Genomic DNA, 16,865 nt, shown 5'->3' on the forward strand with positions numbered 1-16,865 from the left:
GGGATGCACACCATAACATTCGGCAAGCGGTCAAGTGCGGTGGTCGAAAAGCTGGGAAGCCTCACGAGGATGAGGTGAGCAATTACGGATTAAGGATCTCCCTCGACCCCTGAAGGGTGGGTTGACAGTTTTCAAGGGCTCTTCGAGTGTCTTACCCCGTGTGGGTGGAGGTCATGAATGAAAGAAAAACATTTCCAGCCACGGCTTTCTAATAGAACGAACGACTTACTTCCCATAACTGAAGCTGGGATGCTCTAAAATAAACACCATTTTTGGTAGGTGTCTTTTTTTCATTCGATTTAAAAAAACGAACAACCTTGCAAAGGTGGAATGTAAAGGTAAAATGGACGAGGAAAAAAAAGCAACACGCTGATCGCAAAGCTGGTTCGATAAAAGGGGGCGATGAGGGTGGAAAAATCGAACTTTGCTACGTTGTTATTCTTCGTGACGTTTTGCATGCCCCCGGGGTTCATTGGGTTCGATAATTATTATTTTTATTTCCTCGATCGGCTGGAGGGTTTTAATTTATTTTTCCTCAGAAAGGACACTCTGACCACTTGTAACGAAAAGAAAATATTATGCTAGGATGTTTCACTCTGGTCGGGCGAAGTTTTTCATTCTAGCAGAGCAAAGAGCTACAACTTTTTTTCGGAATGAGTTTCTTCGAGTGAAAGGTGCTTTGTCTTTTCAACTTGCTTTGTGGATTTTAAACGTCGGTATTTGGCAAAATTGTTTATCTTTTATATTGCTTCGGTAACATTGAACATCGTTTGAAATATATACATTATTTTAAATCAATTTCTTTCCTAAGAAGATGTAATTTAAAAAAATGTAAATCAACGTATTAAAATAAGAAAAACATTTCTAGCTTTCAAATAGAACGTTATGATACACCATCACTAGCAAAATGTTTAATCCTTACCACAACAACCATGGCCTAAACAAGCCAGCAATCGTTTCCTTACCTATCCCAAGCATTTTCGATATGATCCACCATTTTTCCTAGTGGGTCACCTACACCTAGAGCGACACTCGAACAAACGATGGCCCATCCATAAACATACACCCTCCCCCTCTTCACCGACGCTAGGTGGCCCGTTGCATAATGTTCCGGTGGAGGCTGGTGAACTGATGGTGGAAAACAACCCGAACACCCCACGAAGGTCATAACATTATTCTAAACTTCCTTTCCCGGTGTTCCCTTTCGGTGGATTGTGTCACAACCCTTAAGCAGAGCGAAGAGAAAGAGAGATAAAGTGAGAGAAACGAAAGAAACAAAATTACGTTGTTTGAAGCAATAATAATAAAAAAAAAACCTCAGAAAATCATTGTTTACGGTCGAAGTTTGTTGAGAAAATACAGCCGTATTTATTTGTTTTCATGCGCGATGAGACATGTATTATACAAGAAAGTGAAGAGGGAATGGAAGGAGTAGGGGGAGGGAGGGGGGAAGGAGAGAGGAGAACAGAAAGAGTTGAACCCGCTGAAAAGGGAACAAAAACCAAGTTGAACCGAAAAAGGAATGTATCCGTTGCATGAAGAAGCTGGGAAAACATACCATCTTCACGGTGGAAATTTCGATGGAAAATCTCTGAACTTGGTAGATCATCTACCTCGGGTTTTTCTGAACCAGCTTCAGTAGGACACGATCAGCAACAGTCAGCACCAGTTTGTGCAGCATCCTGGCCAAACAACATAATATTTAAAATAAAATAAAACTTCCCGGCACGAGCCATTTTCTGCATGGGAAGCCAAATTCTCAAACTTTCAGCGTCCCCTCGAGCTTCCCCGACCGAAGAGTGTAGTTTTCTGTTTATCCATCGCCCGTTCGATGATTTGTTTGGTAAACAATCAGCAAGAGCAACAAAAATCCTCCCGAAAAAAACCTCACCGTCTAAATTGCACCGAAATGCAGCCACTTATGCAGCGTGGAAGGCTAACCCTTTGGCCCTTCGAAATCCAACACCCAAAGGTCGAGCCTTAGTCACTCTCGGTGGGCATTTGGGTCTTTGCTGGCGGGTTGTTTGGATGTAATGCGACCCACCAACCCCCGGGTGGACGAATTAGTGGCCATAAAGTTAATGAACCCGTTTGGGCAGCATTTGGCATCTTCCGGCCGGATCGAATGTGCATTTGCGAGAAGTGCATCGTGTGTGGTGCAAGACATTTAAGAGTGCCTGAATCCACAAAGCAAGCCTGGGAAAATGGGTTCCCTTGGCCGTCACTCGAGGTTTGAGAAGATTCTGGCTCTGCGCATCGTTTTGCGAACGTTTGCAAAATCACATTATGTTTTGTTTGTATTAAATCAACACTTTTAAGGTTTTTGTACGAATTTTTGTTTGTTTATTTTAGGAGTGCTTTGTTGTGTTTTAAAAACTCAAGAAAAAGATGCAGGAACAACATGTACAAATACAAATAAAGTCCGTAATATGTAAATAGTTTCGACCATAAGCCCGCTAAACATTTCCTAACCTCAAAACTGCTCAACGCGATCAAAAAAACTTTTCATTTTTGTATGGGCCGAGGCCGGGTAAAATAAAATTAGGAGATTTTTCAAACACTTGGTCAGTTTTCTCGAGCGGAATTGCTGTTTAGAGCTCCTAATTTTGGTTATCCCGCATCGGCCCAGAAAAAAATGAGGTGTGTTTTAGTTCGCGCTGGGGAATTTTGAGGGAAACTGCTGGGAAATGTCTAACGGGATACTAATTCGGTATGCTCACATTTATAAAAAATACTATCGCAAGCATTATTAGGAATGTGGACATATTTCTTTTTAGATTAGAATCATACAATTTTTGAAATTGTAAGTAGATAATCCCCTTCCCATAAAAATAACCGCTTCCTGGTCTGTGCACATGCTTTTGCATACTTTCGGGCGTAAAGAACATCAAACGGTTCGGTTCGATGAAGATAATAATTTTCCTTGATTTTATAATATCCATAGTAACAATAAAAATAATATGCCTGCACGTTTTTACAATACAACTGTTTGCCAACGGTTATTCGTTTCTTTAATTTTTTTTTTGTAATTCTGTATACATTATAAATTAAGAATTTCTTTCATATTCTTCAAAAATCAAACCAACACTCATTGGGATTTATGAGATAAATATTGCTTTATTTGTATTCTCAAAGCAAGAAAGATGATTAGATTTCGCTTTCCCTTAATACACGTCGATTTTCACATTCTTAAAGCACTAGTTTTCGATTCGTTGCCTTCAGTACCATTTTGACCGGGGCTGTACGATTGTTTTGGACGAAAACAACGTACAGTAAAGTGTTCGACACCGAACGCGAGTACACTAAACGACACTCGTCGTGTGGTCTGATGCGTAAAGCACATACAGTTGTTAGCGGCGCGCAACTATACGGTAATTTTCCTAGCCGCGAAGAGATATATTTACATCGTAAAGCAGCTGGTAAAGCACAACAGAACTATGAACATCTTAAAGGCAAAGCAAGCGTTCCAGAGCACGCACGCTGGTTTAATGGTGAGTCCTGAGTTTCCCTAGTGAGGGGAAAGAGGGCCTAGCCCTTTTTTTTCCTCGTTCTGATCCGCTACGTTTCGGCTGATATTCCGCTCTCTTCCGCTAATTCTTCCTCACCGGTTACAAAAAGCACCGTACGATTGGGTACACAATTTTTCAGTTCGAAAAATAGCCATAAAAACCAATACATTCAGTTTTATCTCTTGGCGCAGCACCCGCAGACGGTACTGACCCACGCACGCTAAATAATATATTTTACAACGGTCCAACATCTCACGCAACAGCGCGCGAAAATAATCACAATGGTGTAAGTAGTTTAGCAGTAGATTGGTTTGAACTTACGAGATAAAACGTTACATTACAAATAGGTAGACTAAGAGGCTAGTAAATATTTGTGTTTTGTGTTATGGACTACACTTTTATGTGTGTTTTTTTGTTTGTTAGACAATATCCTTGTCCGTATCTCTTTCTATCATTCTATTTCCTGCTCGAGCAGGCTACTCGTCAATTTGTTAAAAACCTATATTAAGAGATGAAAACTCTTACCAGTGTAACTTACTCCCTCACATGATTGGGAATTAAAAAACGAAAATAAACTTAAGAAAAATACCTCATTCCTTCGGCGGCTAAGTGTATACTGATCGATAGGACTTCGATATGAATCCAAACAAAAAAACGCAAACAATAAGTTAAGGATAGGAGTGATTGTGGAACGCAGTGGAGTAATAAATTTCGTTCGTTTTTCCTAAGGGAAGTTACGGTTACAAAGGAAACCAGTAACACAGATCACAAGAAGCTTTTCGAAATCGATTCGAGATGGGGAGGGCAGGTGGCCTACATTTTCATGAGCGACTTCACCTTCTTCACGTACCGGTTGATGAGCGGTTTGGGTGCTTTCTTGGGGCCGGAGCTGGACCCGTGCGACGATGCGGTCGCGGACGAGTGCGTCGACTGGACGTCCTCCTCTTCCTGGGCCAATCGGGGCGTACTGTCCACCGTGATGGTTTCGTTTTCGCACAGCTGCTCGTGGGAGGTCGTGAGGGAGGGGAAGTCCTGTGGATCCTCGACGGGAGGCACGTCTTCCTGGCGCCCTTCCGGCTCCTCGTCATCGTGCACGAAGCGACGGTTGAAGCAGATGTTGCCGCCCATCGAGCGGACCTCTTCCACTTCGGGTGGAGCATCCTCGGTGGCGCCGGGTGATTCCGGTGGGGAACTTCCGGCCGGTTCGTGCATCACCCGGAGACTCTGATGATCGTTGCCCAGCAGCGTTTCCATGCTCTGGGTGTTGTCCAGGAAATCGCACTCCACCGCTTGCCCTCTAACATCGTCGTCGAACAGGTCGTCCATGCTACGCGATCGTCGATTTTTGCTCTTGATCGTTTCGCCACCAGCCGAGCCGGGGCCACTTCCCGCGCCTGCAACAACGGACATGGAAGGTTTCCTTCCCAATCTCAGCTGCTCCTTCTGTTGCTCGCTGACTTCACCCTCGCTGGGCGCAGCGACACTCGCGACGCCATCCACTCGATCGTGTCCTTCGGTTGTCATCGATGCCATCGGCGACGGCACCGCCATCGTCGTGCCGACCACCTTCCGCCGGATGCCCTGGCCACCGTCATCCAGCAGCCCGTCGTAGCTGTGGCTGCGCAGTTCGATCCTCGGCGGAAGCGGAGGCCTCTGCGAGACGACGTTCAATCCGGCCGCCGAACTTCGCCGCAGTTCGCTTGCGGCCGCCGTCCGACGGGCGACCGGGCGCGGCAAGGTGCTCAACCCACCACCCCGTACGGCCTTCCCGTACCGACCACGGCCACTCCCCGCACTGCCCCCGGTCGGACCCTGCCGACCCGGGCTGGACGATTTGCGGGCGTAGAGCAGCGAAGAAAAGTTCCGCGGATGATGGTACCCGGGCGGATGGGGCGTCGTGGGGGCGGTCGCGTGGTTCAGCGAACCGCTCGAGCCCAGCCCGGCCGGCGGGACCGAGGATGGTGGGGGCGGATTGGGCGGGCTGACAACCGAAGGGCCTTCTAGTCATTCGAGGTTCCGGCAGTTCTCCTTGTCGCTGCTCTTGCCCGAGTCGTTGCTGTGCATGCGCTGGTAGATGGCGGACGAGGGCGTCGCGTCGCCCGGCTGGCGGTTGAGGAGGTTGCGCGAGCCGTAATCCATCAGCCCGCCACGACTGTTCGCTTCCGTTCGCATGAACCTAAAATAATCGGAACCGCGGAAGGAGGAAGGAAACACATTAGAACACGTTGGAAGTGAAGCGTGGGCCGTTTGGTTTTTCCGGTTACTCGGTTACGAATGGGGGGCATTAAAAGAAGGGGACAAAACTAAACGCAAAATAAAACAAAAAGGAAACTAAGGTCAACAGGTTAGTTAGATTTGAAACTTACACTTCAAAGCAATGTGAAAACGATACAAAAAAAAAAAAGAAGTGAACCGGTGATGGGAAACGAAAAAGAAAAAGAAATCATTTACATAAACAATTTACAACACATGAAATGATCAATGTTTTCAAACTGTATGTCAAAGAATACAATGTTGATCATGAAAAACGGAAAAATGGGATCGTACGGGGAATCTCCAGGAAATGTCGGGGAAATGTATCTTTAAAAACAAAATGCATGACTCTATCAATGGCTTGTTATCAGCAATTAGGTGAATGTGGGAGTTGCTTTAGAAGAGAGAGATAAAAAAAGAATGGGAGATAGAAATCGGTTTTCAACCTGCCTCTCATCGGCTACCGGCACGGGCTGGTTCGGTTCAGCTTTTGCGGAACGCGTGCGTTCGGTTTCTTTTTTTTTGCTTTGGTAGGACGTAGAAGAAGTGGCCCTTCGGATGGCAGCGGAATCGCCAGCACGATTGAGGCTCGTCGGCCGTGAAGGATACTCGAAGACGGAGGGCCCACATACAAAAACACACACCCAAAACACAAGCACCCAACCAACCAACACACGTACGTCGCATCGCATCCGCGCATAGAGAGAAGCACATATTGCACAAGCATCTTGAACGGAACGTAAGGAAGCCTTCCCGTTTTGAACATCCTTTTTGGTTTTGTTTTTTCCTACTGGAACCGTTTTTGAACCGTCACCGAAAAAAAACGAACTATCACTAGGATGGCTACCGGGTTTACAGTCCTTTACCGCCCGGGGAACGGGTCTTGAGATCATTGTTACGCAGTGTGCAGTTTTAATTCCGAGCTGGCGCGGATTTTCTTTTTTTCACTTCCGTTAGCGTCAATACCCAAACAAAACTGTTAATAAACAACCGGAAGAGCCGCTGCTCCCACCGAATCGGAATCGTTTAAAAAAACCGTAACACACACACAGGCACACATACATACACACAAACACCAACCTTCTTGCGAGTGCTGCGCGTATGCGTATTTAGTACGAGTTTAGCTAGTTCTATGCGCGGAGTTCGAGCGACTGTTATGGTTAATGGTATTTCTAATGTACCTGAAGAAGAAGAAGAAGGGGAGGAGAAAAGAAATGGATGGAAAAGTTGAAACTGCTGCTGTAGACAAATTTTGCCGTTTGGCTTTTACAATTAACACAAGAGTAACGGTACGAGAGTATGGTGTATGGAGCTAAAAGGACACGCAAGTTACTACACTACATGAGAATGTAATAAATTATGGGAGTATTCGAAACAATAATATTTAAATGTGCTAACCCGGTCGTGGGGATGGAAATGTATGCCAGAAAGAAACAAAAATGCTACATTAAATTATAAAAGTATCTAAAAACGGATGAAGTAGACAAAACAAAAATACGATCGGGTGTTTAAATGAGGGTGCAGAGTTTCAACATATCAATCGGTTTTGTTCGGGTAGGTTAAATAATTCAAAATAGTGGATTAAGATGAAACAAAAATTGCAAATGAAAGTTTACATTTTTTCATTAATAAAACGAGTAACAGAAATGTACACAGAACGAAGCTAACATGTAAGGAACCGGGAAGGGACTGAACGGCATGCGAGGTTAAGTGCGTGGTTTTATCAAGCAAAACAAAATTGATGTTATCCCTTCCCCGAAGACTTAATGAACAAGACATCCACACGAAAGGCAAGCAACATGAAAATACGGGTTATTTGTTTCCTTGAAACTGTGAGGAAATGTTTAGCTTTTTGTTTCATTTTCCGAAAGGTCTTATCTACTCGATGCCATGCAGTGTTACGATTAGAGTTATTATTTCTATCTTTCCGTTTAGAATTCCAGCCCCAACACGCACCTTTCCAGTTTGTCCACGCAGGCGTCCTGATAGTCGTGGATCCAGCGCACCCCATTGAAGTGGCACACGCCGCGCATATCCTCCGGCAGCTTCTCCGGCTCGGGCCACTGGAAGTTGTCGATAATCGGAATGATGTTGCAGTCCGAGTTGAGTGCTGCCACGATTTCCTACCGAAAAAAAACAAGGCGTTCAATAACAGCGTGCTGGCGGGCAAATGCAAATCATCCGTAGAGTACTCACCCGGTGCACCCAGTCCTTGCCATCGACGTCCTCCACGCACCGATCGAGTGCGTCCGGTGTGAGCACCAGCAGGAAATGCTTGGCGTGGCGAATGCTCTGCAGCAGATTGTTGTCGAACTTGCCCGCCTCGAGCCGCTCGACGTCGATGAACACGGAGAAGCCGCGCAGCTCTAGGTGTACCTTGAGCAGGCTGGCCAACTGCGACCCATTGCTGCGCCGGTAGCTGACAAACACGTCCAAGCTCTTCTCCGTACTCTGCTCGGAGCGGAACGACGGTATCGAATCGCTCATCTTGATCACGTTCAGGATTCTCGCCCGGTGGATGGTGTTTTTGATACCGCACGTCAGCATCAGCTGATCGTCGTCCAGGTCCCGCAGGGACTCAATGTCTACGCCCGCGTTCAGCAGCGAGTACGTGTAGATGGTGTACTCCGGACCGATCTTGTTCAGGAAGCTGTGCAGACAGTCGGGATCGCGCGAGCTATAGTCGGCCATTTTCTTGAGATTTTGCAACTCCCGCTCGAACCGTATCCGCTGGATGCCGTTCCGGATGCCGATGTCATCGCGCAGATTACTCTCCTGCAGCTGCAGCAGCAGATCACCGTCGACCTTCGAGTCGAAGAAGCTCTGCTCGTACTCCCCGAACCCGATCTGCTTCACCCATTCGCGCACATCCTCGATTGACCAGAGGGGTACCTGCTGGGACAGTTTGTGGGGCACCTCTTCACCGATCAGGCGAAGCGCCTGAGCGGCGAACTTGGACGCGATGGCGTTCGGGGAACTCGCCACCCGGATCAATGGTTCGATCGCTCCGATCTCCTTGAAAATGTTTGTATTACCCTGTTCCTTCTTGATACCGGCCTCCATGCAGAAGTGGAACGCCGCCAGGTTGCGGGCCTCTTCACGTTTCGAACTAAGCACGGGGACTAACCGCTCCAACCAGTGTTTGCTTTGACCGTGCGCGTGCGCTAGGTTCGATTTGGCGAACTCGGACGGATTGTGCGAGGTGACGAATGGTTCGACGAGGTTGAGCGTACCGGATTTGATAACTTCTGCTTCGATTTCCTTGTTTGCCACTAGGACGACGATCGCGAGACAGGCGTAGTACTTGATGTTCTCGTCGTTGTGGAACGCTAGCGGGAACAACCAGGACGGTACCTTACGGTTGATCATCGCCTCCTGATTGTCGGCGCCACCGTACAGCGAGAGGTTCGCGAGCGCACCGGCACAGTGTCGAAGCGTTTCCACGTCGTTCTTACGGCACTCGAACAGGACCGCGTCCAAACCTCCTAATCGGATCACGTTCGAGCAGGTGTCCTCGCTGTGCTTGAACAGATGCTCCAGGATTCCGGTACCGACGCGCGAATGATCGGTGGCGTTATTGCGCGTACAAACACATGCCACATTCACCACCTTATCCAACCCGTTCTTAACCACATGCGTGCGGTTCTCGGTCGTGAGACACTGCTCGAGCAGTTGCGCCGACGAGAACTGCACATCCGAGTCGGTGTCGACGCAGTTCCGCATCAGGATATCGAGCCCTCCCGTCTTGCGCAGCGTATCGCACAGGCTCGCACCCAACTCGTGGCCGTACGTCGGCACGGCCCACGCCTTCCGGATGATCTCGTTCATGTGGTTCAGCAGTGTGGGCGCCTTCTTGAGCTGCTCCGTTTGCTGGAGGTTCTGCACGTAGTTTTTCAGATGGTTCGAGTACTTCACGATCGTGTTGTTGATCTCTTCCGGCGTGCTGCCCAACCGTTCCAGGTCCTCGAACGAGGGGAAATCGTCACCGAGCATACCGATGTTGGTGGACAGCGACCGGTTGCTGATCGTACTCGTGTTCGACATGCTATACTGCGACTGCGTCGTCGAGGTGACCTTCTGCTCCTGGTTGAAGATTCGGTGCGCCGAGATGGTTTGCTTCTGCACGGCCTGCGAGATGGCCTTATTCTCCGCACTGAAACAAGAGTGTGTACAAGAGTTCACATTAGCCTGTGTAAATGAGCGCCACCAACTCCAAACCATCTCGCCAAATAATACGCACCTAAAGTGTTCGCTCTGTACCTTTTGACTGTGGGCCGCAATGTTGTTCGCTTCGGTCTGCTGAAAGCCGTCCATCTTCACCGAGCGGGCCTCCTGCAAGTGGAACGTAAGAGGGAGATGATTGCATCAGACCGGCGATCAACAGATAAGGTTATCAAATTGTGCGGATCTACTCGAGAATGTTGACCACTCGGTAGTGGTTCTCGAAGCGGCCTATTTGGAGGTACTTAGGGCGATGGTTTTTGTTCACCACTTGGTGTGATGGCTTTGCAATGCTAATGACCAACCGACCGATCCGATGGACAGAAGGTGCGGACCTCGACTAAAAGGGAGGAACGTACGGATTGAAAGTTAACCTTGTTGTTCGTTGGTGGTGAGTCGACAACAAATGTGGTATCGGATCGCTTACTATTTAGGCAACTTGCGTTATCACACAACTGTATGCGTCCAATGGTTGCCATTAGGCGTAAGTAGTATGACACAATGGATGGCGCTTGGAAACTATTCGCAATTACGAAATTTTTGGGATGATTCACCAGCGTTCAGTAGGAGACAAAAACGTGTGCAAACTTTTATGACAAATGTAAATGCTCCACACTAGGAGAATAAGCGGCACATTTTGTTGTTTTCGCGATAGAAAAGTAATCTATCCACCCACCCCACCGAATGATGGCACACGTCCCAAGCACACGTCCAGGCTTTCGCAACGTTTCGTCACAACTATTGTCGTGACGCGTGCAAACATGGAACACAAGTACTTCGGGCTCGGCTCGGTTATCAATAAGAGCGATGTTGACCAAACTAGATTAGAACTCGAGGCGCTGCGAGTTTCTGGAATCCGGGCGTAACGTTCGCATTGGACGAGCAGCATCGGCGGGGTACTGACGGCTATCAGGTTGTGTACACTTTTACTACACTATAGACACAACGGACAACTTGTTACACGTTGTTTGTTTGCGGTTGGAATTGAGCCACGGGTGAAAGTGTCGCTATTATACGGTAGAGTAAATGTTACAAACCATCGATTAGAGTATGTGAAACTCAAAGCATTCCTCTTTCAGACTAGAACCAATCCATTTAAAGATCTACCAGGGAAGCACATCAACCTTGTCATTACGTCCATCGATAGGCGTACACATTTCCCAGGTGAGTGAGTGAGTTCAAAGTGAGTAAATTCTAAAGCTTATACCTTCTGACATCATCATCATCATACGGTTTATAAGACATTTTCCTATCCGTTCCAGATTTGCTGATTGGTATCCCCCCTTTTCCACGGGGCTAATATTTTGGGGGCACGAAGATTGTATGCGATTAAATTCACTATTTATTGCAATGTTTGCCGTCGGCCAAACGTCCGATCGTCCATTAGATTATTTTTATTATTGGTCAGTAACAACCGGAACGGGTTGTGTGTAAACAACCGAGGCGCAGCTCTGTGTTCCGTGTGGCGGTAAAATCGATCAACGTACTAACGTCACGCCGGCGAGAACATCGTTCCCTCGAGGGGGGAAAAGGGAAATATAAATTTCTTTTGAGACATTTTTTTCCATTCCAACCCTGGGTGGTTCTGTCTGGGGTACCCTTTGATCATGTCTGAAATTCCCTTCCTAGTTTACTGCTTGCATGTAATGTGATTTAATTTTTATTTGGCTTACTTTGATTTAATTAATTTTCATTTAACGAACAATTTTACTTCTTCGTTCTTACTACTGTTTTTGCATTCTCGCTCTGCAACCACTTTCATGGTTTTGGGGGTTGGATTTGCCTTCCTACTTTAATGGTTTAATGTAATGAAATTTAATTTTGATTTGTTTTACTTTGATTTAATTAATTTTCTTTTCGCGAACCAATACATTTTATCGTTATCATCTACTATTTAAACGGAATGTTTTTGTATTTTCGCTCGGCAACATCTAACATGATTTTCTGGGTCAGAATTGCCTTCCTACTTTAGCCTTAAATGTAAGGTGATTTAAATTTGATTTGATTTAATTTAATTTCATAAATTTTCATTTAACGAACCATTTCATTATTTTTTGTTCTCGCTACTATTCCATTAGATTGAAGTATACAGCTCAAATTCTTTGCATTCTCGCTCGGCAACAACTAACATGGTTTTGGGGGTCGGTTTTAGGACTACGTCAATGTGAGCATATGAAACCGCTTGTTTTTTTCCTTCCACAAAATTTAGGCGCCTTTTTCTTCTTACCATCTATTTTTAGGCACCGACTTGACCCGCGGAAAAGGGCTGCCCAGGAAGGATGCGGTGGGGTATACACAAACCACCTCCACGGGTAAGTCTTGCTTGTGTTTTGTGTGTGTGTTCATAATGCCAGAAAATAATATTCTATTTGTGGACGACCATCATCTTCCCGTCCGCGCGCGGTTCGTCGTCTCGCGGGGTTTTTATGGATCTATTTTAGGCCCCCATTGTTTACCGGCCGGTCAAGGACGCCCGTCCCACCGTCGACGCCGACGACCTGCTGGACCACCCCACTTTTCCCCGCGCATCGAACACCGATACGCCACCCCGACCCTACCTGTGGAACACTTTCGATCGGAATCTCGAACGTCGTACGCACGCTGGCCGGACTGCCGAGTGGGCTTTCGACGATCGTCACCCGTGGACTGCCGAGCGGGCTCGGGGGCACCGAGAGGGTGATGCCGTTGCGGAGGGGCGCATGGGCGACCGGGCTGCCCGACTTGGAGCCGGGACTGAGCGGTGACGGTGAAGCCGATCCTTGCTGCGGCGGAGGTGAGAGCGGGAACTCCACGATCGGGCTGGGAGTGCGCGTTGGGACGAAGTCCGATTGTCCCGTCGAGCGGAAAATGCCCTTCCGCACGGGCCACGGTGCCTGGCTGCACATTTTCGCTCGCTCGCTTGTTTGTCGATTACTTAATCGTGTCGTGTATTTTCGTGCCCTCACAACGCGTGCACCGACGTGGGCGGCTGTACTCAATTACACAACGTCACACAATGGCGCTGATGGTGGAGGAAAATTCATTCATGAAAATGTCACTCCTCGATTGGGTTTTGTGAACGGCAAAACAACTTTCACACACGTCTCGTTTCAACGTTCGAAAAATTAATCTCTTATCGGTTTCACAATTCAAATCACACCACCGACCGTATATGGGAAAACACGCACTATCGATCGATCGAGGATCGTTTGCAAAGCGGGTGGAAAATCACGCGCTGACACTTTCAGTTGCGGGTACGATGATCCCGTCAAGCACAAGCCTAGGACTGAACAATTGGCGTACCGATTGCGAGCACGGTGGAAAGCGGCCGGAAAATGTACGCACAGAGCTGGCCGTTCGTTTCGTTCGTTCGTTGAAAAGGTTGGTGGTGGTTGGTGTGGGGTTGCATGGGGTTTTCCTACGTTTCGTTCGTTTTGGCTCGCTCGGAGTTTTCGTTCACCTTCAACATACACACGCTCGCGAGTTCGTTCGCTCGTTCTAGTTCGACCGTCCAACTACGACTGGTTCGGTGCGATCATGGTGATGATTCGAGATGTTGCCAAACCACTGGGGACGTTTTTTTTTCTGGCCGGAAAATTACGCACACCGAAGCTAGCGCAATTTCACTACTACTAAGCTTACCCTTTTTTGCGCTTCCTCTAGACAACCCCTTTGCAAACGGGCGTTTCGGTCGATCATCGTTAAATAAAACATCCCCATTTCTCCCTCTCACTGCTGCCCGGACGCGATTTTCCGAGAACGGGCTAGCTGCTAGGAGCGGCCGCACACGATCGCGCACGTTGGTGGATTTTCCGCGAAAAGTAAATTCGCGTACGACGCCACCGCCACCGTCGGGCGGTTTGTGTACACAAGGAGATACATTTTATTGACCACGGTGGGACCTGCGTTCAGCATCACCACCACCATCACCGCCATCATCATCACCATCATCAGCAAAGATCGTGAGGGGGGAGGCGCAATTTTCCGCCGATTGACGTCCGCGACATAAATCAAGCAAACTTTTATGCCGGGGGAAATATTTCGACAAGCGCAAACTTCACAGAACGAAATTCGGTGATGAAAAAAGGACTGAAAAAATGGAAAGGAAATTGAAGATGCTCCCCGTCTTGCACCCATCCATCCGTCATTTCGACCAACGGATTTTCACGGCAAGGAGCGGTTTTAATCGATCGAAACATAAATTGTTTTTTCATGGGGAAAATCTGCGTCACGCGCGTTCGTTCGGTGGAAGGCACGAATTAACCCTCAAAAGAAGAGTTCTCTTCACAATCTAAACAAAATTTAGACGGTTCCAAATATCGTTCCAAATTGATGAAATAACACTTAGAACATTAAGCTTGCGTTGCCAATAAAAGATTCTTCTTGAACATAATTGTATCACATTTAAATATTTCCTTTTCATATTTGAGTCTTTCTTAAAATTATTGTGTCTACTTCTTGAAATGTGAAATCCTGCAATAATCTAGAAAATCTTTGCACGATGACTTCTTGCAAGTAGTGATAATAAAACGTTTGACAAGACTTGAAATCAAAATTATTTGGGAATTCAATTTCCTCACATCCATCCATCAAGACCTAGTGGTACAATCTAACGTTCAGGAAGCGGGTTGCTTTTTTCCCTATTATTTACTCTCAATTGTACCGCCATTTCTGGATGAAGATACTTGTCTTGAAGTGGACAGATAACAGATCCGACTGTTGGACATCAGTCGTGATGGATGGACTCATGAGTCACCGACGCTGAAAAGCTCTGTCCCGAATGAATCAAACCCGAATCGACAAAGGGATCGGTTCATTTCTATTTAAAGATCATCGTTATCTTAAAGGTGAATTTATTGGCACCACTTGAGAGCCGGTACGCTTCAGCTCGTACCGAATAAAACATGCAGCCAGAGCATAAGTGGGAAAATTTAAATAAGACACATTGACTATTTCAACGAACATTTCACCGATCCATATGCTAAGTAGGGAACAAGCCTCTGGAGGCCATCTTTTTGAGGTTGGTTTACACGAAATGCTAATAAATGGTGGCTAATTACCATAAAATGCACCGAACAGCCGGGCTGTTGCGTGCCGGGTATTACGTCGGTTGGGTACCATAATTCCCTCGACGGCTCCAAATTTCACCAGACGCGCCCCACTTCGCCACATCAATTACTCCGTGGAACAGTAAAATTGTCTACGATTTCCTTTGAACCCTTCTTTATTGCAAGCAAGCAAACAGGGTGGACCACAACCCACCCACTTGATGGGGTGGGGGTTGTTGGTTTATTATTCGTTGTTCCACGAAACCCCTGTGAAGGTCACACGTGGCATGTCCGTGCTCTGGGGAAACCAAAACACACACACACACACTTAAACACACCGATGCATGCCATCACGGAACACGACACCGTGGCATTCCTTCACGGAAAAACCGATGTTTTGGGAAGAAATCGATACCGAAACATTTGCGCGGCAGCAACAACAAACCTACGTACCGTTCTTCCGAGTTGGTCTGGTTGTTGGCGTTCAGAGCTGATCGGCGTTGAGGGAGGATCCTGCCCCTGGCACAGTTGACGCGTGATTAACGCTGGCCTGCAACCGATGCTGCCTTGGCCGATGCACTGCTGCAGCAGATTCGCGGACTTTAGCGACCGAACGCGAATTACGTAACGTCCGACAAACATTCTACGAACATGCTCGAGGGAGGCCCGTTCGAAGATGACTAACCACACTAGCAAGCACACGTACACACAAATCAAATGGTCAGTGAATGTCAGACGAGACCGTTCCGCATTCCAATGGACACATCAATTCGATCAAACTATCTGACGTGTCCTGCCTCCCCCTCGAGGGGACGACTATCTTTCGGAGGTCTATGAACTGGCGCCCTTTAAGGTGTATCCTGTGACACCGAAGCCATCCTTGCTACAAAGGTCGGTCTAGTACTGAACTGGTGCAACGTGGCGAGTGACCGATGCAGTGACAACCTTTTGCTGAGTCGGCACGGCGCATGCCCAGGACTTACAGGAATCATTTGTTTGACATTGTGGAATGACAGTTTGCGGCACAACAAAAAACGCCGTGATTAAAATGACCTACGCAAACCTAATCAATGCCAGGGAAGGTCAAAAAGCGGCGCAAGATACAAAGGCATGTAAACTAATTCCAAACATTATTCCTTTCGATAGATTTCGGGAAAAAGGAATCACTTTCGATGGAATCACTCGAAGTAACAGTCAAAGTTCTAAATTAACTGTCAAACAAAAATTTAAGATTTTCCCAATTTATAGGTTCCGTTATGAAAGTTCCTGTAGGTTCTGGTAAGTACTTTTCTGGTAAGTATGTCTTATGGCTCATTCTGGTCAATAATTAGGCATTAGCCTTGAGCATAGAATTGGTTGAGAATAGATAGAAACTAGAAAAGCTGATCATAACCTTATCGCCTTACCTTCAGTATGGCACCTTTTTCCTCCGCCGTCACACCGCCCACCTCCAGCCGGGAGCTCCTAGCGTGGAGGGCTGCCTTCTCCTCGATCTCCAGGTCGCCGGCCTGCAGCTTCTTCGACTCGGCCGAATTGGTGGTGGCATTCTCGCTGCTGAACCCATCCGTCACCACCTTCGTCTTCGACTCGGAGGTCATCTTCTTCTGCTCGAACTTGACCGTATCGACGGTACCGGAGCACCCATTCACCAGCGCCTGATGGTGGTGGTGGCCGTTCGGCATGAGCATTCCGTTGCCGCCGTTTGCCAACGGTTTCAGTGCCGATCCCATGCCGTCGTCGTCCGTTTCCGAGTCCGGGAAGAGCACCGATGGTTCGTCCGCCTGCGGATCGTCGAGGCTGTCCATCGAGGAGCGTAGTCTGCAGATCGGAAAACGAAAGGTCACAGGTTAGAACA

The 16,865-nt window shown here is 47.4% G+C and overlaps 2 protein-coding genes across 2 annotated transcripts in view; both read right to left on the reverse strand.

Annotated features, from left to right (window-relative positions):
* Positions 1-3,553: 3,553 nt before the first annotated feature.
* Positions 3,554-5,345, reverse strand: LOC131294172 (uncharacterized; the record flags this gene model as incomplete). Its single annotated transcript, XM_058322217.1, has 1 exon — positions 3,554-5,345. A coding segment is annotated over one exon (1,023 nt), but the record flags the coding sequence as incomplete, so codon positions are not given.
* LOC131294173 (NAD(+) hydrolase sarm1) overlaps positions 5,298-16,865 on the reverse strand; it is a 38,266-nt gene continuing 26,698 nt past the window's right edge. The window contains exons 5-9 of the mRNA XM_058322218.1: positions 16,417-16,828; positions 10,003-10,094; positions 7,959-9,915; positions 7,719-7,885; positions 5,298-5,685 (exon numbers count right to left, since the gene is read on the reverse strand). Coding sequence (XP_058178201.1) covers positions 5,514-5,685; positions 7,719-7,885; positions 7,959-9,915; positions 10,003-10,094; positions 16,417-16,828 — 2,800 coding nt within the window. The 3' untranslated portion in view covers positions 5,298-5,513. The remainder of the gene's footprint in view (positions 5,686-7,718; positions 7,886-7,958; positions 9,916-10,002; positions 10,095-16,416; positions 16,829-16,865) is intronic.

This window comes from Anopheles ziemanni, chromosome 2 (genome assembly GCF_943734765.1).
Source record: "Anopheles ziemanni chromosome 2, idAnoZiCoDA_A2_x.2, whole genome shotgun sequence".
In the NCBI taxonomy this organism is placed as follows: domain Eukaryota; kingdom Metazoa; phylum Arthropoda; class Insecta; order Diptera; family Culicidae; genus Anopheles; species Anopheles ziemanni.